The sequence below is a fragment of the Tinamus guttatus genome, unplaced genomic scaffold (assembly GCF_059628265.1).
Source record: "Tinamus guttatus ecotype Peru unplaced genomic scaffold, ASM5962826v1 Tinamus_guttatus_pri_ptg000949l, whole genome shotgun sequence".
In the NCBI taxonomy this organism is placed as follows: Eukaryota; Metazoa; Chordata; class Aves; order Tinamiformes; family Tinamidae; genus Tinamus; species Tinamus guttatus.
In genome coordinates, this window is record NW_028289483.1 from 150127 (window position 1) to 175257 (window position 25131).

At 43.8% G+C, this 25131-nt stretch overlaps 1 protein-coding gene and 2 pseudogenes across 1 annotated transcript in view; 1 reads left to right on the top strand and 2 right to left on the bottom strand.

Annotated features, from left to right (window-relative positions):
* Positions 1 to 11736: 11736 nt before the first annotated feature.
* Positions 11737 to 25131, bottom strand: part of LOC104566265 (tyrosine-protein kinase transmembrane receptor ROR2-like) — a 56732-nt gene continuing 43337 nt past the window's right edge. The window contains exons 5-8 of the mRNA XM_088538255.1: positions 23246 to 23560; positions 21217 to 21462; positions 19406 to 19608; positions 11737 to 13406 (exon numbers count right to left, since the gene is read on the bottom strand). Of these exons, the coding sequence (XP_088394381.1) occupies positions 11955 to 13406; positions 19406 to 19608; positions 21217 to 21462; positions 23246 to 23560 (2216 nt within the window). The 3' untranslated portion in view covers positions 11737 to 11954. The remainder of the gene's footprint in view (positions 13407 to 19405; positions 19609 to 21216; positions 21463 to 23245; positions 23561 to 25131) is intronic.
* Positions 13631 to 15547, top strand: LOC148590968 (uncharacterized; annotated as a pseudogene).
* Positions 17515 to 18957, bottom strand: LOC148590969 (uncharacterized; annotated as a pseudogene).

The window sequence follows — 25131 nt, forward strand, 5'->3', positions numbered from 1 at the left end:
GTTTTGTTGCATAATGAAGGATTTAAAATAAATTCATAGCTATGGTGCCATCATGGGTAACACATCTTAATACTCTGTTATTGGCAATGCTATACTCACGCAACACTTTAACCAAATCAATAAACACCTTTGTGAAAGTGTGAAAAGAAGCATAGGGGCATATCTCTGGGATATTCCAAAAAGCATCTGCCTTGCTCAGTGCCATTCATTTCATTAAACCCTAGAGGTTCTGACTGGTCTTTTTTTTTTTTTTTTTTTAAGAGCGTGAAATTAATCAACAGCATATAAATATGACGATTTTTGTTTAACAACAGTCCCTATTTTCAGGATCAGTGGCAATAGAAGCACCCCTATGAGAAAAATGCACATGAGAACATTTATTGAAGGACTACTGAAAAGTCAAGATAGGTTGATGTACATTTGCGGCCAAATCCTATTACTGAACACACTATAGCACAAATACGTATGTTCTCAGTACTGTGAAACCATATATACAAACTGAACTTCAAATGTCCAGCAATGAACAGTGAAGGCCTTTTATTTGAAATGTCTGATGTGTCTATGCTGTCCCATCTTGCATTTGTGAGACGGGTCAGCGCATTTCTTAAAAGTGTTTCCATGATTTATTACTTGGTACTATCCTATTGCAACTGTATTTGCAAAAATCTATCTATTGCAGATATATAATGATATTCAACGATATTCTCTGTGAATCTTTGGGCACTCTGCTGCCTCATCACAATTCTCATTCCTGTGGCCTCTGGTTAGTATTACTCATAGTAGCCACTAGAACTATATTTGTGCCTGATGTTAAACATATGATGACAAACTTGACCAGATCTGGGCTTATAGAGAGAAAAAAAAAAAAGGCAAAGAGTTATTGTCAAACATAAAAAAAAAAACATTCTTCCATATTGATCTTCTTGTAAAATGAGATGTATATCTGGATTTAGTATCTCTTTAAAGAGACTTCTATCACACCTTTTAGCTTTATTTTTCATATGTCATTTTTTTTCCTGTTTAGAATAAACCGAAAATCTCAAACTCTGCTCCCTGACAGGTTTTGTATACATGCAGGCCTCAAATGCAAGATGTCTTACAAGTGTGAGCCCCTAGGAAAGATTTAGTTTGAAGTGCTGCTGCTCAACTGTTTTACCATGATAAGTGAAAGTCAAGACAAAGAGGAGACCAAGGTTAGAGACTGGGAGTAAACCTGTTTAAAACTTTTTTACTTTGTCCTCATCACTATCTGGAACATGAATTGCAATAAAATGAATCAGCCCAACTTCTCTCTAAAGGAAACTACTTTCAAAAGCCTAAGACTTTCAAATTAGATGTAGATCAGCCAATTAGATATAGACCAACTTTACAACAGCCCCGATTCACTCAAAAGAGCTGATAATTTCAATTTTTCCCTAAGCTCAGCAAAATCAGCCAGCTCACCACTGCTTCTCACTTGTGCTTCCCGAGGGGCCGGGATCTCCTTGCAGGGCAGGAACCCCGGCATGAGCAAAACCATGCAATATAAAAGCAAAATATTTGTGACTGAATTGAGTGGGGTGAATTTCTGCCTCCTAAACAACAGCAGCACAGCAAAAATGCACCAAAAATGGAGGTGCTAATACATAGAAGCAAAAGACCAAGTTCTTCATTTATTGTTTATAAGAGGTTATAAGACAAGATTAAGTGTCACCCTGCTTCCACTTTTGTAACACAGATGCGCACTGCTCAGCAACTTTCCTTAAACCATTTTCAAGATCTAGGGCTTCACATGTTTTATTCTTAAATAAAGTAATAACTATTTTTAAAATCCCTTTAAAAATATTGATAAGAATTTCGCTGCCCTCTAATATTTTAAAAATTTGCTTTAAAGTTATTGTTTTAAGTGCACTCTTTGCCCAAACCATATTGTATAGGACAAGACGCTTCTGTTTGTTTAATACAGCTGTGAAAACACAGGGAAATATTGTCCACTTTTGCAAATGGATATTAATTCAACAGCCCACTCAGCCTCAGCACAGTGGTATACACATGCATGCTTACATAACAGGAATCTAAAACAACAAGAATTTAAAGTATGTGCAGTTCACAAGTCCAAGCTCAAAAATATTCTGGCTTCAGTGGATTTCCAGTGGGAAAAAATCCCGTACAATCGAGTCTAGCCATTCCTCAGAGCAATGCAAACTAGAGATTTTCTTAGGAAAAACTCACACCGCAATTACTTTGAAACCGTGCTGTGATGTTTAATAGCAATATGAAATCCTGGCATTGGAGAGAGCTAACATAACTCTAAGCTTTGTATAGCCCATTGTCATGCACCTTCCCACTCCCAGGGGCCGGCCAGATGCAGAAGCACTGAAACAGCAGCATGAGCGGGTCAGCTGTGCCGTATTTTTGCCCTAAAGAGAAATGCCAACAACCTGGAACAAAATCATATTTTCATCATCATTCACAGATGCTCTTTCAGCTTCCCGACAAGCCTGAAAACAATGTCTCCTTGTTGGAGGTGCTTTTTCAGAAGAGGGCCAGGTGAAAGCATTGAGCTTGGCTGCTTTTTCAGAAATGCCACCAAAGGGTAGAGCAATGTTTTGCTCTCGGCGGCTCTTCACCTTGATCAGGCACAGCCTGGTAGGCTCAAACTGCAAACAGGTGCCGTTCAGAACTGCTCAATATACTTGTGAGGTCCCATTGGTGATAAACCTCCCCCCAAACCCTCAGATTAACCAACTCTCTTATCAGGCTCTGGAAAAAACTCTTCTTGTACAGTAAAACATTTTATGCTAGCCAGCTTAAAAATGCATGTTCAAAGTAAGTATATTAACTCCCACTTATTAAAAGCAGATTACTGCAAATATGTACTCTGATTACCATGCAAAACCACAGAGCGGGAAAAAAAAGGGTTTCGTGATAAGTTATTTTGGCAAATATTTTTTCCAAAGGCATAGATTGGTGAACAACAACGATTACAAGAAAATACGTTATGTACCATGAATATTTTTGGAATGCACAGAATAATTTAAGGTGCTATAATGTCACTGCCATATTAAAAAGAAAAGTCACAGGCCATTGAGAAAAGAACACAACTTTAACTCGGTATAATAGAAGTTACATAGAAGCTATTACTTCTATTCTAAGCTATTATGAAGATTAGAAGCTACATAGAAGCTACCTTTCCAAGTGCAAGGTTCTGCACCTGGGGAGGAATAACCCCAGACACCAGTACAGGCTCTGCAGAGAAAGACCTGGGTGTCATGGTGGACGACAAGTTGACCATGAGGCAGCAGTGTGCCCTCGTGGCCAAGAAGGCCAATGGGATCCTGGGGTGCATTAAGAAGAGCGTCTCCAGCAGGTCGAGGGAGGTGATCCTGCCCCTCTACTCAGCCCTGGTGAGGCCGCATCTGGAGTAGTGTGTCCAGTTCTGGGCTCCACAGTACAAGAGGGATGTGGAGCTGCTGGAGAGAGTCCAGCGCAGGGCTACGAGGATGATCAGGGGCCTGGAACATCTGCCCTACGAGGAGAGGCTGAGGGAGCTGGGCCTGTTCAGCCTGGAGAAGAGAAGGCTGAGAGGGGATCTGATCAGGGTCTACAAGTACCTCAAGGGAGGGAGTGAGGAGGATGGTGCTGGCCTCTTTTCAGTGGTGGCCACCGACAGAACTAGAGGTAATGGCCACAAACTGAAGCACCAAAAGTTCCACAGGAACATAAGGAAAATTTTTTAACAGTGAGGGTGACAGAACACTGGAACAGGCTGCCCAGAGAGGTTGTGGAGTCTCCTTCTCTGGAGATCTTCCAAACCCGCTTGGATGCAGTCCTGTACCACGTGCTCTAGGTGACCCTGAGTGTGCAGGGGGGTTGGACTAGATGACCTCTAGAGGTCCCTTCCAACCTTAAGCATTCTATGATTCTATGATTCTATTAAAGAAAGAAAAAAAGCATTTTAATAAAATAGTGATTAGAAGTTGGGGAGTATTTTTCTAAAAGAACAAGATGATTTTTTTTATGGCAAAATTCTTTGAAACTGAAGATTTTTTTCCCCATGACTTCAGTGGGCTTTGGTTCAGGCCCCAAGAACATTTGTCATTATAAGAAGTACCTACTCATTTCAGTCTGATATTCCAAAAAAAGAAAGCGCTACATCTGCATACAGCATGTCTGTAGTCAGATGCTTAGCTTAGATCTAGCCCCAGAGCCTCCCAGACGTCTATTGGTGGAGAAGATGCCTTTTAATGACACCTTCGGGCCTCCTCTAGTATAGCGGACACCATCACCCAGCTGCTCAGCTTGCCTGCAATACGTATGTAGCTCTTGGGTTTCCCCATGCAGGACCCACATGAAGCACCGCCATATCACTGTTCACAGCAGAAGAAACAAGAAGAGGAAGCTGTGGGCACCCAGGCATTGTACTTCGGATAACCGGGGAGACATTCCACCCCTTATGTGACATGACCTGCTGGAGTCCAGCCATGTACCTTAGCACCCCACAGCTTTATGCCACAGGCTGGCGTCCTCGCAGCCACATGGAACATTTTTTTTTACATGTTGCCCAGCCAGAAGTCACACAACACTTGGTTCACTGCCTCTTTTTTGGTTTAAGCAGCTCCAGCCACTGTATTTAAGGCATACCAACAAGCCCAGCCAGGGTCTACTCCTTGCTGAAGTCTATCAAAGTAGTCGTCTATTCCAGAAGAGAATTTCCCATGCTTAGCTAGAAACTTCCATGCTGTAGAAATGCAGCTTTAATTCTCCTGCCTAATTTTACAAGCAGTAGTTACTGTGCTCCTCATTTGCAGGGAAAACTCAGAGTTTGTGCAATGGAAATAGATGATTTGCCTAAGTAAAAGGCGTGGAGGATGGTTAAGAGCCTAATTCCTCATGTCAGATATCTGGATAACAGAATAAGTAAAGAAATTACAAAAAAAAAAAAAAAAAAAACTAATTATAAGCAAAGATATTGCAAAATGTCACTGAAAAGCCAATCCCTATGTGGTACAAGACATACAAGCACAGGTCATAGCGAAGCTGGAGGTGAACTTTCAATGAAGACCAAAGGTCCTGCTTCCACATGCCCTCTCATTTGGGAGTGTTTGGATTTGCAAGTCAACAAACAATGTCTTTGAACTATTACTCCTGCATGTTGTTCTACCTGACCAGATTGATTTAATTTGTGAGCATATTTGTTTATAAATATAAAAACTGAGTCCTCTAGCCTGCCTTTAGACAACCACAGCTCAGGTAGAGGAAAAGAATTAGCAAGTGCTGTGGTCATTTTCTGAGAAATACCTAGTGGAGGGCAAGGACAATGAAGGTATTAAAAGAACGAGGAACAGAAGATACAAAAATAAAACTCCTTCACTATAAACTCTTCAGTATAGACTCTTTCAGATGGAAACAAATTATTTATTCCCTATTCTCACAGTGCTAATAGTATATAATTTAAAATACTTCCCCAGTAATTTATACCGGAAAAGATCACCTAATGCGGGTGTATTGAGGAGCAAGGTCTCTGTGATAACGAGCCAAAGACCTTTACTTAGTGTTAAACACAGCTTATACAGTTTCCGATTCCAGAGCAGCCCCTGCCCTGCTTGGGCAGCACACGGAGCCCAGCAACCCAACCAGCCAATCAGGCAGGTGATCACGAGACGACCACGCTCGAGGCCGCCCAATGAGCTGCCTGGTCACGCGCTGGCCAAGCGTGGCTGCAGCTCCCGCCTCTTCTGCTCAGCTCCCCCATCTGCTGAGGAGACACTGCCTGTCACCAGCCTCAGGCTGACTGCAACAACCTAACTGTGTTGGGCACAGAAAGATGCACTAACGAGACATGCTCGGTATGGAGACAAGAGACCTGGGGAAAAAAAAAATGCAATATCCCATCCTTAGTATGAAAGGCATGTGGCTATTAGCTCTTTTGTGAGCTATTTTCCACTTTAGGTTGCATCTCAAATATATTTTTTAATTAAAATCTGATATGAAAGCAATTAAATGGTAAACTACATCAGCAAAAAAAAAAAGTATCAATAGGATTAAAAACTGGGCAAGGCAAAGATCTTTATTGTAATTGTAAAACCTCAGAGTATGTTTTGGGGAAAAAATATCAGCCTCAGCTGAAATCTTATTATATCCAAATCCAATTAATGCTATGCACCTGAAGTGCTTCTATTTTTAAATGACTTACTTAAAGACAGTCCCTATGTGGTCCTTTACTTCTCCAGGTTGCTACCTGTGTTTCTAGCCCCCATCACGTTTCTCAATTACAATGGCATTTGCGACTCTGAAATTCCTTTATGAATTGGTTAATGGTGATATATATCAAATAGTTACTTTTAAAGTACACTAGAAATTAAAAGTTGGATTCCTTGGTAAGAGTATTAAAAATGATGGTTCTGAATCCAAATTACACTGGCTCTGCAAATCTCTGTGAGCTACTTAGTAGATTTGAAAAAAAATTTGAAAGGCTATGAGGAGGGTGGTTTATATAGAAAATATGTATTTAAGTAACAAATCTAAAATGCATGGCAACAGAAATGCTTTCATACTGCAAATCCCCATGATGATTAACTATTAGTTGGTACATAGAAACAATCTTTGGTTTAGTTAAAGGAACATGGCAATTTTAATCATCTGGCTTCTTTCTAATTCCATAACATGTAGAGTTAACAAAGGAGCCTAGTGAACAGATGCATTATTTTCAATTTTAGTCAGAGGTCTTAAAAAAGGACAGTTAAACCATCAGGTACACTGTACTGAGATAAAGCTCCTCTTTCAGATAAATAGAAATGAGAAGTAACTGCATCTGATTCCGAGTGTCTTCAGTATTGCATTATTTTAAATTCCAACTGCAACTCTCCTGGAGATTTAGAACCCTGTGAATGTCACACTATTTCCAGTTCCTGAAATAACCTCAGTTATATTACTTCCCTCTACTTGTGCAATCTTGCAGTAGAGCTAACTTTGACCTCTTCAGGGAGCTCCTTGGAGGAAGCCCCTGAGCCAGGGTCCTAGAAGGAAAGGGAGTCCAGGAGAGTTGGCTAATACTGAAGCAACACTTCCTCCAAGCTCAGGATGGGTGCATCCCTACAAGAAAGAAGTCAAGCAAGGGGAGCAGGAGATCTGCGTGTATAGGCAAGGAGCTCTTGGGAAAACTTAGATAGAAGAAGAAAGCATACATAATGTGGAAGAAGGGCCAGATGATGTGGGAGGAATATAGGAACATTGTCAGAGAATGCAGAGATACGATAAGGAAGGTCAAGGCCTGTTTGGAATTAAATTTAGCAAGAGACGTCAGAGACAACAGGAAGGGCTTCTACAAATACATCAGCAGCAAGAGGAAGACTAGGGAAAAAGTGGGCCTCCTGCTGAATGGGGAAGGTGCCTTGGTGACGGAAGATACAGAGAAGGCAGAGTTACTAAATGCCTTCTTTGCTTCAGTCTTTACTGCTGAGGCTAGTCCCCATGAACTACAGAGTCCAGAGACAAGAGAGAAAAGCAGGAGAGAGGAAGACTGTCTCCTGCTTGAAGGAGGATTGGGTTAGAGGTTATTTAGGCAAACTGGACACCCATAAATCTATGGGCCCGGGTGGGATGCACCCAAGAGTGCTGAGGGAATTGGCGGGCGTTATTGCTCAGCCACTCTCCATCATCTTCAAGAGGTCACGGAGAACAGGAGAAGTGCAGGAGGAGTGCAAGAAAGCCAAAGTCACTCCAGCCTTCAAAAAGGGCAAGAAGGAGGACCCAGGAAACTACAGGCTGGTCAGCCTCACCTCTGTCCTTGGAAAGGTGATGGAGCAGCTCGTTCTGGAGGCCATCTCTAAGCATGTCAAGGAAAAGTAGGTGATCAGGAGTAGTCAGCATGGATTCACCAAGGGGAAGTCGTGTTTAACCAATCTGATAGCCTTCTATGATGAGGTGACTGGCTGGCTGGATGATGGGAGAGCCGTGGATGTTGTCTACCTTGACTTCAGCAAGGCTTTCGACGCCATCTCCTATAACATCCTCATGGGGAAGCTCAGGAAGTGTGGGTTAGATAAGTGGACCGTGGGACGGATTGAGAGCTGGCTGAATGGCAGAGCTCAGAGGGTGGTGATAAATGCGGCTGAGTCTAGTTGGAGGCCTGTGGCCAGTGGTGTCCCCTGGGGGTTGGTACTGGGCCCAGGGCTGTTCAATGTGTTCATCAATGACTTGGATGAGGGCACTGAGTGAACCCTCAGCAAGTTTGCAGACGATACCAAACTGGGTGGAGTGGCCGACACTCCAGAGGGCTGTGCTACCATTCAGAGGGACCTGGACAGGTTGGAGAGTTGGGCAGAGAGGAACCTCATGAGGTTCAACAAGGACAAGTGCAGGGTCCTGCACCTGGGGAGGAAGAACCCCAGGCACCAGGACAGATTAGGGGTTGACCTGCTGGCAAGCAGCTCCGTGGAGAGGGATTTGGAAGTTCTGGTGGACAACAGGTTAACCACGAGGCAGCAACATGCCCTCGTGGCCAAGAAGGTCAATGGGATCCTGGCCTGCATGAGGAGGAGTGTTGCCAGCAGGTCGAGGGAGGGGATCCTGCCCCTCTCCTCAGCTCTGGTGAGGCCGCACCTGGAATATTGCATGCTCCAGGTCCTGATGGTCAGGTACCTCCGGAGATGGGGAGGAGACATGCCTCACCAGGCACCACCCCCTGCCTTGTCTGCAGGCTGCCATGGACACTACCAATGCCACCATGGGCTCTATCTGCTTTTTTCAGAATCCATTCCTGTCTTCTTAGAAGGATCAGACTGCCTGAGACAGAGCAGGGAACTAACAAGATGGAAGAGAAAGCTGTAGATACCTCCCCAAATACCCTCCAAAGCACCTTGCCCTCTCCTAGCTATTTGACCATATATTTATTGCCTGGAATGGCTGTTCTGTCATCAGAATAAACCCCAACTTTGCTACCCAAGGCAGAAAAAACAAATGCAACAACTTTGTATGCCCTAGTGAGCAGTGCTGTGCTGGGACTCAACACCAATCGCTCCCTCCCTGTGTCCCACCTAACTGCCTTGCCCCATCCACTTACTTCCCTGCCAGCAGGTCCCAAAACTGGAAGAGGAAAGGTCGGTCCCAATGTTGGATGGGTCCTTGTGGCAGACATCATCTGGGGAGCATCCTAGGGGCCAAAGATCACTGGCTTACCACCAACCTGCATGACTTAGGGTAAATGCTAAACAATACCAGTTGGTATTGGTTTGTGCTTACCTGAGCAAGGAATTTGTTGCCTGACATTGGCAATCGACTCCGTCTGCCGAGGCGGCCAGGCACGTCCAACCCGTGCCTGGGCCAGAGAGCACAGACACCAATATGAGGATGCTGCAAATGGCGTTTAATATACGCAGGCTGGATCTTATAAAGGTAGCAAAGGCGGAAGCATGCCTATATAGCCAATAAGCGTTGCTCTTTACCTAATATGGCATATGCCTTAGTTCCCTATTCTTCCCGTACATCGCGAGATCTTCCGAGCGCCGTACCCTACAGGAATTTACAAGCTACTGATCCCTGGGTTGGGTCATGGCAGCCCAGAGAACTGCATCCCCACCAACAGATGGGAGAAAACCTCTCTGCAGTAGTTTGCAAATCACCAAGGGTAGCCTAGAGCATCAGATACTTCTTTTCCACTGCCCCTTGGAGAGCAAAGCCATCTCTTAGTGGGGACAGGAAATCCAAGGTAAAAATCCGGGCTATTTTTTCTGACTGTTGTGATTTATGGGCTTGAATTTACAAGGCTGGAAGAGGCTAATTAGGAGTTTCCCAAACTGCATTAAGCACCAAAAGTCTCAAGTTAGCTTGACTGTTGAAAGAGGGATAGACTTTAGCCCGTGCTGTGCAGAAGTTCCCACTGTCTGCCACTCATTCACTTACTGTATCTCTCCTCTGAATTGGTGGTGTAAGTGGACCAGCTAGTTTCTATTTCCAGTAAGTTAGAGAAGGAAGGAAAAAGAAATTAACAAATAGAATACATGAATATGAGAACATGAGAATCCTAGAAGAAACAAAATACTTAAATGAACTTCACATTTATTCTTTATTTATTAATAGCACCCAAAGCTACATTATATTAACACAAGCAATAAAGTTTTCATGTTTTTTCCTATCAGCACATTTCCAAATCTAAGTAAGTGAAGCGCTGGAAGCAAGTAATGCTGCCATGACTTCGAAACAGGCTGTAGGTCATAATGATGCATGACTTCTAAGTGAATCCAAATGCAATAAAAAATAAAGTTGAGGTTTCAGTATGAAACCTGCAACCATAAGGAACGGAGGCCATTTCTTCTTCCACAAAATACTATAACAACAACAGCCGTAGCAACTATAAAGGTAACACAATTAATCATACTTGCATCACTTTATTGAATACTCCATATGTTGGACTTACAACTTATAGCTATAGTGTATTGGCTTCAACAATGCTACAATGAGAGTGTGTATTGTTTGTATTACAGCAAGAGTCATGAAATGTATGGACCTGTCTCCATGTTTTACAAAATGAACCAGCCATACAATCAAATTTCACCACATGTGAATATCGTAAATGGCTAAATTATAAAGTCATTTGTTCAAAAATCCAAGCATTTAAATGAAAAAGTATATAAAATGTAATAAAACATAAATTACATTTAAAGTTCTGTACATGATTCATCTTGCAGAGAAACACAAAACCAGCATTCTGTACAATATTGCTTATTTTGGTTTTCTAAAATTCAAAGATCCTTTTTCACTAAAGAGGCAGGAAGCAAGCATGGCTTCACATGCAGTCCAGCACTAATTGCAGTAAATCAAGTGAGTTTATAACCCCGCACAAAACCAAAACTTTTACAATAGAGGAATAAGTATCTGGAGCCCTTTTCTATACTTGACAAACAACATGCAGTTAAAGTTGGATTAAGTTAATGCACACCTACCATATCCCTTCTTTTGGTTAACAGTGTATTAAGGCTGCTTGCTGCTAAAAGAATATGCAGCAGAGAAGGAGTACTTTCATTCACAAACACAGTTGGCAATGTTCATTTGGAAGGTTCTGTCACAGTCATTCATTGGGAATGATGAAAGAAAGACATCCTCTCCCATCTTATGTGAATGCTCTAAATTTATGTGAGTTCAAAATCATTTGGGTAGATTCATGGAAGCAAATTATATCAAAGGTTATTAAAGATTCCATCTCTGGCTTGGGAAATCCCTAAACCGCAAATCACTGGAGGCTAGGAAAATCCTCGGGGGAAATATCACTGTATGTTTGCCCTATCTTTGTACTCTTCCCTAAGCAGCCACTATCAGCTTCCTTTGGAGACAGGCTACTGGGTTAGACCCATGGTCTGAATTAGCACAGCAATTCTGATGTTCAGTTTCCCTACTTTTCTCGCTATTGTAATACAAACATGGGTCAGTATTCTCAACTTGCTATTTTTTTCAGTCTCAGAAAGCAAAAAACACAATCTCATATCTATTATATCAAAGAGATAAACACTATATACTAAGCCCCTCCGTCACATCCAGGGCACTTCTTTATGCTCACAGCAATTCTGTAACTGTAGTTTGATTCCTTCTCATGTTATTAGTTTAAGCATAATTCATTAACATTACACTCACATATCATGATATACATGATGTGCAATGTTACTCTGCAATGTGTTGCACAGCAACAGTACATCAGTACATTATTGAAAAGCAGCTTCCCCTCCAGAACTGTAGGACAGCAAAAAAAAAAAAAAAAAAAAAGACAAAATCCAGCAATTCCATACTATCATATTTGCAAAATCTGATGGTGACAACGGTCAATAAACCCGGTACATCATTATTGCTAAACTTTATATAGGTGTAGGGTTTTGGGGTTTGTTTCATTTATTCAGATCAAAATCACTGATCTTAAGTCTAAGGATTTACAGTTTCCATGCACTGAAGTGATGTGAAATTCTTAGTAAAAAGACCAAATTCCTTTAGGCTTCTGATTGAATTTTTGCTTCATCTATCTGAAGTGTGTCATTATCGCCCAGTAATTCCGTTTCTGGCACTGAACCTTCCTCTTCCTCCTGGACAGGATTCTGGGCAATATCTTCCATCCCATTGTGCATGTTGTCCATGCCCTCTGAGAGCAGAGCTGCCCTGTTGGCCATTGAGATGTTGGCCACCGAGGTGTTGGAGGGTGCCGTCGTTACGTAGCCAGTACTGGTGGATCCACTCCCGCTGTGGTGGGAGCTTGGTTTCGGAATGATTTGGGGTGGCATCTGCTGAGGAGCCATTTGCATTGGAATCTGGACAGGGTAAAAATTTGGCAAGTAAGCACCATAGGCGGGCATTGGCTGATAACCATTGACTGGAATATAGAGCTGAGGAGGTGGGACCATTGACCTCATCTGCCCCTTCATTTGTATGAACTGCGATTGAGGGAAAGCTTGAGTTTTCTGCTTTGGTCCAATGTACCTAGCATTGCTGACATTACTAACAGGGCTCGTGCTGAGAGAACTTGTCTGTGTGGTGTTGCTCGCCCCAGAGGTTTGTGCTGAGCTGTTGTAATTAGAAAGGCTTCCCCATGTTCTTAGTCTGTTGTATATATCTTTAAATCTTGGTCTTCTATTGGGAAATTCATTCCAACACTCCAACATCAAAGTGTATATCAACGTGGGACATTCATCAGGACATGGCAAAACCTGTTGATTCCTGATCATCTCAATGACATCCTGGTTAGAATAACCACAGTAAGGTTGTAGGCCATAGCTGAAAACTTCCCATAACATAACTCCATAAGACCAGATATCCGAATCAACAGAAAACTTGCCATACATAATAGCCTCAGGGGACATCCATCGAATCGGAAGAAGGGAATTTCCCATCAGTTTATAGTAATCAGCAGCGTAAACTTCCCTGAAAAGGCCTAAATCAGATATTTTCACATTAAGTTTATCAAACACCAATATATTTCTAGTGGCTAAGTCTTTGTGGACAACATGGTGGCTTGAAAGGTATTCCATTCCTGCAGCTATCTGAGTCACAATGTGGAAGAAATCTACTGGTTCCAGAGTGGATTTGACTGTCTTGTCATCATCTGTGCTGCTGACATCTGAATGGGGAGATCGCATAAGCAAGAACTCATGGAGGTCACCGTGGGAGCAATAGCTAAAAATCATGCTAATGGGTTGTTCCTTTGTCACTATTCCCAGCAAACAAACAATGTTTGGGTGCTGTAATCGTGATCTCATAATTGCCTCATGTTTGAATTCTTCACAAAGAGCTAGTTCTGCTTTGTCTTTAAGTGTCTTGATAGCAACAGACTGTGTCTGTTCGCCTGGTGCCAAACCAAAAAGATGCCCCTTGTAAACTTTGCCAAACCTCTCTTCTCCTAGTTCCTCCATAAACCGCACTGTAGACAGATTGATTTCTTTAAGTTTAGCCTGAAATGAAATAAATAATAAAAAAGGTAAAAAAAAAAAAAAAAAGTGTTTTCTAAGCAATGCAATCATCTACTAAAGAAAAGCTTCCAGTAGATAGATGCTGAAAGGAAGATAAATTGAGTCAAAATAAATTGAGTCCAGCTTTTTGTATACTCACAACAGCACATTGAATAACAGTTAACCTTGGAGCAAGTTACTCCATTATCAGACATGTAAACTGAATTATGCTGCAAGAGGATGAGTATAATTATTTTTACAAAGCAGCTACCATATGCCCTGCAAGCTAAAAGACTAATTAATCCAGAGCAAATCTGGCAAATAACACCTATTAGTGGCAACTGCCTTTGCCCTCCAGGTCTGTCCAGAGATGCACTGCCCATTCGATAGTCATCAGAAAAGCCATAGGCGCAGACCCAGGATCCAAACAGAATCTTAATAAGGAGATCATTTATTTAGCCCAGAAAAGTATTTTGAGGAGCTCACAGTATGGACAGAAGTTCAAAGCCATGTTTGTTTCACTGTCCTTTGAGTTACATATACTCAGAAATATGTTGCACTTCGACTCAATTCCTGTCTTGGTGGTGGCTCAGATAACCAGAAGACTAAGCAGACAGATTAGAAAAGAAACCGATCAAGCTTTCTGCTTGAAATAAACCATCAGCAGGATTTCCAGGAACGAAAATGAGCTGCTAACTGAAGACTAGATCAGAAATAACATTTCTTGTCACCAAAACAAGAGGCAAAATGGGAACTGGCAGATGCCATAAAATATTTTGTACTGAAATCTATTCATAGAATCATAGAACCATTATGGCTGGAAAAGACCTTTGAGATCGAGTCCAACCGTAAGCCCCACAACACCACGCCTGCTAAGCCATGTCCCTAAGTGCCTCATCTACATGTTTCTTGAGCGCTGCCAGGGAAGGCAACCCCACCACTACCCTGGGCAGCCTGTTCCAATGCTTGACTACTCTTTCCATGTAGAAATTCTTCCTAATGTCTAACCTGAACCTCCCCTGGCGCAACTTGAGGTCATTTCCTCTTGTCCTATTTTGGGAAGCTATTTTGCAGAGGAGATCGACCCCTGCTTCACTAGAGCCTCCTTTCAGGTAGTTGTAGAGAGTGATAAGGTCTCCCCCGAGCCTCCTCTTCTCCAGATTAAATAACCCCAGCACCCTCAGCCGCTCCTCATAAGGTCTGTGCTCCAGCCTCTTCACCAGCTTCATTGCCCTTCTTTGCACATGCTCCAGCAGCTCCATGTCTTTCTTGCAGTGAGGGGCCCAAAACTGAACACAGTATTCAAGGTGCAGCCTCACCAGGGCGAAGTACAGGGGGATGATCACTTCCCTGGTCCTGCTGGCTACACTGTTCCTGATACAAGCCAGGAGGCCATTGGCCTTCTTGGCCAATGGGGCACGCTGCTGCCTCATGTTCAACCGGCTGTCGACCAGCACCCCCAGATCCTTTCCTGCCGCGCAGCTCTCCAGCCACTCTGCCCCAAGCCTGTAGTGCTGCTTGGGGTTGTTGTGACCAAAGTGCAGGACCCAGCACTTGGCCTTGTTGAACTTCATACAGTTGGTCTCAGCCCATTGATCCAGCCTGTCCAGATCCCTCTGCAGAGCCTTCCTACCCTCCAGCAGATCTTCCCTTCCTCCCAGCTTGGTGTCCTCTGCAAATTTGCTGAGGGTGCACTCAAGCCCCTCATCCAGATCATCAATGAAGATATTAAAGAGGACCGGCCCCAACACTGACCCCTGGGGAACACTGCTCGTGATCGGTTGCCAGCTGGATTTAACTCCATTCACCACCCCTCTCTGGGCCCAGCCATCCAGCCAGTTCTTCACCCAGCGAAGAGTACACCTGTCTAAGCCATGAGTTGCCAGCTTCTCCAGGAGAAGGCAGTGGGAGACTGGGCCAAAGGCCTTTCTGAAGTCTAAGCACACCACGTCTTTCCCTCATCCACTAGGCGGGTCACCTGGTCATAGAAGGAGCTCAGGTCGGTGAGGCAGGACCTGCCTTTCATGAACCCATGTTGGCTGGGCCTGATCCCCTGGTTGTCGCACACATGCTGTGTGATCACCCTCAAGATGACCTGCTCCATGACTTTCCCCAATACCAAGGGCAGGTGGACAGGCCTATAGTTCCCCAGATCCTCCATCTGACCCTTCTTGTAGATGGGCGTCACATTGGCCAGTCTCCAGTTGTCTGGGACCTCCCCTGTTGACCAGGACCAGTGATAGATGATGGAGAGCGGCTTGGCCAGCACTTCCACCAGCTCCCTCAGAACCTGCAGGTGGATCCCACCTGGTCCCATAGACTTGTGGGTGTCCAAGTGGAGTAGCAGGTCACTGACTGTTTCCTCATGAATTATGGGGGATTTATTCTGCACTCTCTAGGTGTCTTCCAGCTCTGGGGGCCAAGTCCAGCCTTCCTGCACCCCTTTGCTCTCCAGGACTGTCTCCCAAGTGACTCTCCCAACCAATGTCCTAAACAGTCCAAAGTCTGCTCTCTGGAAGTCCAAAGTAGCTGTTTTGCTGACACTCCTCCTGACTTCACCGATGTGGAAGAATTGTTTGAAAGCAGGAACTGAGAGGAAAACTAGGGCCTAACCGAAGTTTTGGCATTACGGAAGCTTGCTTGGGGTGATACGCAGTTGCCACTTCCAGGATGGTTGGTACACACGGATTCAGCTCCTCCATGGTTCCCCAGGCAACACAATCTGCCCTCCTTGCAGCTGCAATGGGGAGCAATGGAGGATGGAGCGGGGTGAAGACACCGCAGTCAAACTCTGTTGCACTCCCTGTGCTGGGCTGCTGAGAAGCCGCATAGTAGCTGTCTAATAGGAGATATATGATAACATGTCCGGTGCTGAGCTAGCAAAGGTGGCAAATCACTCCTTTCGGATGAACTTTGCTTGAACTTTGCTCATTATAATGTCAAAACCACACCTCCATCCCAAAAGTTACCAGCCTCCGAGGTACGACCACTCCTCACTGAGCATGCGCTCTAGATTTTCGATTGATTGTACCTTTAAATGAAAGCGAGAAACTTTTTCCCCAATCAATAATAATTTTAAGTATGACTCTAGTCACTCAAGCTCCACCTGAATATAAAGAAAAGTATAAAAGGTGAACTAAGGATGAAAAGGACGGGGGAAGAAACCATCATAACTCCTGGGTCAGTCGACATGCTGAGCCCCCTTCCCTCCCCTCAGGTCGGGACACTGTCTGAGGAGACTGAGGAGTGAGGAGGGAAGCATCCATCGTAACTCTTGGGTTAGTTGACAAGCTGATCCCCCCGTTTCCTCCCCTCGGACTGGAACGCCGCCTGAGGAGACTCGAGATCGAGAGCCCTCTCCCATCTTCTGGGGTTAGTGATGATTGCACATTTGTACATCAGAGCTAGCTAAAAACCCCACGCTGTGGGAGAGAATTTCCTGTACTGACATCTGAAACCTGCTTTGTACATGTTGCATTTGAATAAATCATGCTGTTTGTGAACTCGACTACTTGTTGGGGGGGAGGCGATCGGACCTACAGTTGACAGACTATTCGTGAATCTGATACTGCCAGAGTCGAGCTTATAGTTGATCCCACTATTTGGGAACTCAATTCGCTCCTAGGAAGGCGATTGGACCTACGGTCCACAGACTGTTTTTGAATCCGATACCGATTTGATATCTCCTTCCCCCCCCACCACCACTGCCTCTACGGCTTTCAAACTGCAACATTTCACAACCGAGAATTGAAAACTCTATCATTTCGTGGTCACTATGTCCAAGACGGCCAGTGACCATCACATCTCCCACCAGTCCTTCTCTGTTGGAAAAGAGCAGGTCCAGCTGGGCACCTCCCCTGGTAGCCTCACTTACCAGCTATGACAGGCAGTTTTCTTGCATGCACTCCATGAACCTCCTAGACTCTTTCCTCTCTGCCTTATTGTATTTCCTACAAACATTTGGTAGGTTGAAGTCTCCCACGAGAACAAAGGCTGCTGATAGTGAGACTTCTGCCAGCTACTTGTAGAATGCCTCATCTGTCTCTTCATCCTGGTTGGGTGGCCTATACCAGACTCCCACCAGGATATCAGCCTCGTTGGCTTTCCCCTGATCCTGACCCATAAGCACTCAACTTTTCCATCGCCCACTTGGAGTTCCATGCAATCAAAGCCCTCCCTAACATACATTGTTACGCCACCTCCTTTCCTTCCTTGTCTGTCCCTTCTGAAGAGCCTGTAGCCATCCATTGCAGCACTCCAGTCATGACAGTGGTCCCACCACGTTTCAGTGATGGCGACAATGTCATAGTTTTCCTGATGCGTGGTGGTTTCTAGATCCTCCTGTTTGTTGCCCATGCTGCGTGCATTGGCATAGATGCACTTCAGCTGGGCTACTGAGCTCTCCCTCAACCCTGGCATGCTGCCCCTAGACTCATCCCTAGTGATCCCAGTTTTATCCCCCTCTGCCTTCATTCCTAGTTTAAAGACCCCTCACTGAGCCCCACCAACTCCTGGGCAAGGATGCTTTTCCCCCTGAAAGACAGGTGAACCCTGTCTGTCACCAGGAGGCCCAGTGCTATATAGACTGCCCTATGGTCAAAAAAAACCAAAATTCGACCAATGACACCAGCCTCTTAGCCATGTGTTGAGCAGGTGGCTTTGCCCGTTCCTCTCGGTGTCCTTCCCTGACACTGAGGGGACAGAGGAGAACACCACCTGCACTCCCCCTCCCTCAACTGATCTCCCCAATGTCCTGAAGTCCCTTTTGGTGGACTTCGGGCTTCTCTTGGCAACTTAATCGCCATCAACCTGGAATGGCAATAGTGGGTAGTAGTCAGAGGGCTGCACAAGACCTGGGAGCCTTTTTGTGATGTCCCTTACCTGGGCTCCAGGGAGACAACAGACCTCCCTGTGGGAAGGGTCTGGTTGGCAAATCAGGCCCTCTGTTCCCTTCAGAAGGGAGTTGCCCATAACAGTTATCCTTCTTTTCTTTTTAGTGGAGGCAATCTGAAGGCATGGGCTTGACTACCTCACCCTAGACAACTGCCCAGATGGACCTTGGTCTGTGCCCGCATTTGGCTATCCCTCGAGTTCCAGGGCCTCATACCTAATGTGTATGGACACCTGGGGAGGCGAGGCAGGCTGGTAGGAAATTCTCCTGCCACTTTTAGCAGTTTCCATTCCTCCTCATTCCTTAATTCCGCCCCTCTGCCCTACAGCAAGAGGGTAGGGGTTCCTCAGATGTTTTAGGAGTGTTCCCCCGGTGCACTTCTTGAGATGACTGGAGGGTGTGACTCCACCAGTCTATCTGTTTCTCACACTCCCTGATGATCTTTAACCTTTCTACCTCCTCCTTCAGTGATGCCACCAGGCTAAGCAGTTCATCTACCTGTTCACACCTAATGCAGATGTTGTCTCTGCTACCCCCCAGTAACACTGAGAGGCTGAGGCACTCCCTGCATCCAGAGACCTGGACTGCTGCATATACATGTAGCATCTTAGTCTGTGTCCCCACAGTCTTCCTGGTGCTGCCTTTCTGCCAAGTAGACACCATGGCTTTGGCTGATTCCTCACTGAGGTGATAGTGGGGAGAGCTCTCCTGCTGAGCCGGGAGCAGATCTGCCTGTGCCAACTGCCACGCCACGCCCTGACTAGTCACTAACGCTCCCTGGGGGCTGCTCTTGTACTCCAGGGGCTTGGGCCACCTTCCCTCCTGGCCCCACCTACACTGTCTCAGAGCCACCTCTGGTGAGGGGCTCAGCGCTACCCGCTTGGTGGGGCTGGGGCTGCCTCTCGCTTCGCGGCTTTGCCCGTTTTTGCTCCACAGGCAAGGGAGCTGGAGGCCACGATTTCTAGGCACTAGTGTTTCTGCTCAAGTAGTGGCTAGCACGAGATGAAAAGTAGGGCCCCGACAACATTACTCACTTTCAACACCAAAAATGTGAACGCTGAAAGTCATGACACTGAAAAACTGAGGCCTAAGCACATTCTGCAAGAAATACCTGTTTGTGCTGATTGATGAGTGGCATTTCCATGTCCTGACTAGCAGATGCCATTAGTTGGTGACGCTGAGGTGTCGCAGCAGATGCCTTTTGCTTGTTCCTGCACATACAGACCAAGAAGAAAAGGCAGGTGATAACCAAAGGGATAGCTATGCTGGGAACCAGGATGTAGAGGATTCCCATTTTGCTGTTGTCATGTGGGCCTGTAGGGCACAGAAAGATTCATTGGTTACAATCAGCATTTGTAATGCATTAGACAATAAAGAAAAACAAAAAGCACTAGAGTCTGGTGTCTGACAACATGTTTTTAAACAAAAAGTAACCCTCTACAACCTGAAAACAGAAGTCATGCTTTTTTCCCCACACAGTAATTTTCCTTTGAATGTTGCAGAGACATCTGAATGAACACAACAGCAAGCAGTATGAAGATAATGTAGGACTCCCAAATTTAATACAGTCTGTTTTGACTGTACTAGTACATGGTTTATCTTACATTATTTTTGAGGTTTCCTGCTGTAGCAAGTGCAAAATACAGATTGTAGAATCATTGCATTAACTTGTTGATTGGATATAAAGTAATTGAATACTCTTCCTTATAGCATATGAAGTCTCAATGTCATAAACTGCAGCACAACTTGGCAGTCTGGCCTTCTCACTCATCTTCAACTATTTCATCAGCACTTTGCCCTGTAATTTACCTCCATGGATACTACCTTTGTGCAGAATAAAAGATATCTCACTTCTCACTGGCAGGGACATTGTGTACTTAATAGAATTAAAGTCCTCTTGTTAACACAAGTTACAATACAACAGAGATAAAAAGGCCATCATTACATTTAATAGGACTATTTGGGAACCTTTGGAAATTTTTTTTTTCCTTAGCGTTTAGAGACTACAGGACAGCACAATGATGTCCAAAGGTTTATTGGTTGTCTTCTGCAATCCGTGGTTGTGCTATTTGTGACTGCTGTTTTCACCATAACCACATCCCAGTGTAATCTTTACACCATGTTGCATGCAATGTAGAAATTTATTGTATATGTCAAATGCTATTGCTGTAAAAAAAAAGTCAAGTAAATCAGAAATTTCATATCAATTCTGGGTGCTCTTAGATATCCAGGAAATCTGTACTGAAACTACTTGTATGGCTTCCACAGTACATTTGTTGCTGCAAGAAACATGCTTTTCTTCTTAATAAGCACAGTATTAAGTTGCTTTGTGGTCTCTAAAGACTGTTAGGAGTCTAACAGCTCTAGAATGAAGTCTGCACCAGTACGGGAAGTAAACAGTACTGCATCAACATGCTGTGAGAGGCTGTTGCTTATTTTTGCTAACAGTAGTGCAGTACTGATCCAGAAGCAGATAGCATAAGGCATTTCTGATAAAAAAAATCTTTCATGACATCTCTGTTTCTGTGCTTTGGGTTACCAAGCAAAGTGCTATATCTCCCTCTACGGGATCTGAATATCTTTCCTGCCTGCAAGATACTGTACAGAGTAAAAGCAATAAGTACACTAAGGTATGAAATTTAACAAGTTTGAAACCAAACCACAACAGTATCGTGAATTATCATCTCTGCTTCAGCCTTTAATACATAATAAAAAGTAGCACAATATTTCATAGTTACAAGCTCTGCTCTAAAGCCAATGTTGCATGTGTGCAACGCAAAACAAGGATGCCGCATGACAGCAAGTGAAATATTTGAAAGCACAACTTGCTAAGTGAAGCACACTTGTAACAACACGGAACATTTAAAAATCACAAAGGATTTAGGCCAGTTGTAGAGGGGGAAAAGGAAAGAGAATACATACTACAAGAAGGTATGTCACACAGTTCCATGCGTACGTTTTTATTCTTTGTAAAACACCAGGGCCCGTCCATCTGACTGCCAGGATTTCGGCAATATGCATGCCCACCGCCCAGTTCTGGAAACTGTGCGCTGGTTAGATTGTGGGTGTGGGGATTCTGTGAGTCCCAGAGTTGACAAGTGTGGCCAGATTTGGTGATGCTGACCATCCCTCTGTAATCCGCTCCAGAGCCGTTGTAGCACTGGTGATCTGTAACACAGGATTTGACAAAACGTTACAAACCACAAAATAATCAGGAGGTAGGAAAACCAAAACAGCTGTAGTGCATACATCACATGCATAAAATGAAGCACATTAAGATTTAAGTACTTAAATGTAGGCATTTCAATAGCAGTTGTACTTTTTGAAATTTCAGCTCTGTGGATACCTCTCCTCATGGATGTTTTTGAATTCTGCCCTTAAATGTCTCCATCCTACAACTACACATAAAATCATTTGGTATCTCTGAATGCAAGTGGGTACCAAGTAGCATGCAGATTGGCCCTCTAGACACAGGACAAGATAAGTTTGACTAAATTAGAGATGTGAGGTTGACTAAATTAGAGATGTTCCCTTCCTAGAGAAATTAGCATTGAGGTTTTTAATGCCTCTTGCTGATTTTCCCTTCATTTCTCTTCTAGAACAGCAACAACAACAACAAAAAACAAAACAGGCTTTTCTTTTCTTTATATGCACCACTCTCTCGTATCTGGTGAACTCTGGTTCTTTCCTCTCTTCACATCCTTTTGCATGCTTGTCTGCAACATGCAGCACCTGAACTGAACTGTGCATTTCCCCACACATTTGCAACATTACACTCTCCACTTTCCTGAGTCCCCTTCCCCAGCCCTCAGGAATCCAACACTCGCAAAACAGCTTTCCATTTCCTAAAAAAATCAAGGATACTCAACTGGAGCTGTTCCACTAGAGGGAGCAACAGCTGACTATAAGCACCAAAGACAATCATGCTTTCAAATCTGCCAGATTTCAGATTGGTTGTTTTTATTCTTATTCCTTTGGGTTGCTACCTCTTCCCTGGCTGATCTGGCTCTGTCATCACTTTCTCAGTTATTTCTGAGCTCTAATGCACTAATTCAGTTATTTTCAGCTCCAATGCACCTATGTCCCACTGGCATACAGGCAGTTTTCCATGACCCCTGCTCCTAATGGGGGGTTCAGAAAACAGATATTCAGAATAAGCTGAACACATTTTGAGTTTTAAACATCTTTTTAATCATGCAGCTTTCCCATGGAGCCAGGTATGGTGGTGGTGATCAATTCCTGGGAAACAGGCAGAGAAAGTGTTGGCGCTAACAACTGACAACCTTTCTCATGCTGGGTGCAAATATAAACCCACAGAAACAAGATGAATGTTTTCATCCATTCTCTGTGTCAAAAGGTCAAGTACACTCAAAGCTTGATTTACAGGATGAATGTTATTATGGATTTCTATATAGAAAGAATGAGCATCAAATATCCTAAAATGTGTAATTACTTACTAACCATTCTCAGTGAAGTTTCTGCAGTTTATTTAAGGTTTACTGACACTTAATCGGTACTCACACATAGTTGCGTGGGGTGACTCATGCAGAAAGATAAAGACTAAAGAAGATGGGTAAATGAATCATCTCTTACTGGTCAAGGACCTCAAGCCAGAGTTTGGGGAAAGGTGTGTGGGTAGGGAAGCCTGCAATGCACTATTGCCTCTAGCAAATCTGTGCCAAAATTGGTGTGTGAACACATAATTTTATTATCTAAGGTCATCGATATAATTCTTTTCAGTGCTAAACAACATTTTTTTAGCTTCCTCACCACCCTAACCTTGCAACAACACAAAACTAAATCAGTATTACTTTTTATGCTGTTAATAATGTCCAATATGGCCGTATTTTCTATGCAAAAAGAATCTCTCATCATATATTGTCTCTCAGTCTCAACCAGTGCTGAAGGCCCAGACTTCACTTTCTCCCCATGATGAAGCATCAAGACTTACATCGGTTGAGTCTCTCCACAGGGATCCCAATCCTTATGCAATTGGCAGCCTCCATTGTGTTAGGTTGTGGGAGATCCTCACACTTCGGCAACTGCAGCTGCATCAAAATGAGGGGATTTGACCTGGCGATGTTATACTCTTGCCGGCAGAGATCGTTCTCTAGGACTTCGCATTCATCCCTGCACAGCTCTCGCGGCTTCGGAGTCCGTGAGTGCTCATCACACAGGGGAAACACAAAGTGGCAGAAAGATGGTATGGCAAACTGTGAGCACTGGTCGGACAAATGCGTGGAACTGCCAATCATGGTAAATGCAGCTGGAAAGAAAAAAAAATCATGGCTATGTACCAATTCATAGTATGTACAAGCAATGCATTATTTTTATAGTGTTTACCTTTTACAGTTCTGTCCTTTCTGAAAGTCTACTGAGTAGTGGGGAAATAAGGTCATTTTTCTGCAAAGGACAGACAGCAAATGCAGAAAGCAAGCCCACCACTCTACTGTCTCTCTGATGTCTGCACATAGTTTGCAGGACCTCATTTCTTCGGAAGTCACCCAGGTGATTGGGACTGAGCAAGTTGTGTAGTGTTGAACTAATTTCGACTTGAAAGAATTATGATCTGAGTCGACGCACCTGCCAGGATGTTAACCTGGGCTTCCAAAGTTTCTAAGTAGGTAAAATAAGGATCACTTAGCTTCTTCCTGCTATAGATGTTTTGATCAGTAAACAAGATATGTGTTTTCCAGTCCTTGAAAGGCAAAGGGAAATGTGCTCTTGATATTTGGGGAGATATTGCTATTAATAGATAAGAGAAACATAATAGGCAGCGGTTTGGGGAAAAATGAATGTCATTAATCTCAGCATACTGATCACATTAAGATGAATGTCATAATTAATTAAGCACTCAATCCTCCCCTTAAGCTCTTAGTGCTGACACGCTTGCATTTATCTGGGAGTTTTCTTGCACATTTGAAAGAAGACACAAACGTGCACGTGCATCATCTATCAGGGGGTGAATCAAGCTTTGAATGTAGGAACATTCCCACATTTTATAAAGCATTAATTGTGAGTGAAGGTTGCTGGACTGCACATCCCACCAACGCATGCTGTAAGAAGGAAGGAAATGAGCAGTTTAAGTCATTCAGTACTCATGATATCAGGCCTTGAATGACAGCTGTGAGGTGCGCTTGTCCCTAGGACTAACAGAGAAAAATAAACCTGAAGGAGCCAACTAGTAACTGTTGGTTATCCAGAAAAAAAAATAATTTTTGTGAAGGTCTTGCAGAATTTGGATCAGCATGTCTTTATTTTGATGTGAGCAACAAAAGCAAGCAGGGATGGGTGGTGACAGTGTAGCACTCAAATAAGATGTGCAGAGGGGCAGAAACATGGGGAGCTGGTGATTACCAGGGTACCAGAGGGCAGGCAGCAACGCTGAGAGCAAAATATCAGCAGCCTTGGCCTCTGGAGGAGCCTCTAATCAGCAGTGATACCTTGTGAAGGTGAGGCAGTCACCAAAGTCTAAACATCTGGGTGCAGAAATACAAAGGTCTTCTTTACCACTCAAGCCCTGCGCATTCTTGCTAAGATCTTTGGTCTCCAAAGAATGCCAAAAATGGCCCAGAAAGTCAATTAACCACTCATGTTTTCTAAGATCCTTTCTCAAAGCTTGTCTACTTCTATAAAGTTATGTTAAATCTAGGATTTACTCTATTCCCAAGCCTCTTTCCAGGTTCACTTAGTTATAAGGGCCACGAGCCAGGGATCAATGCAAAAGCATAAAGCTGATGAAAATGTTCAAAGAGGGGGGGAAAGCTGAATTTTTTAATTATTTCTTCTATCTTAGATAATTTTATCCAAGTGAGAAAGTGAATATACAAGCACAAA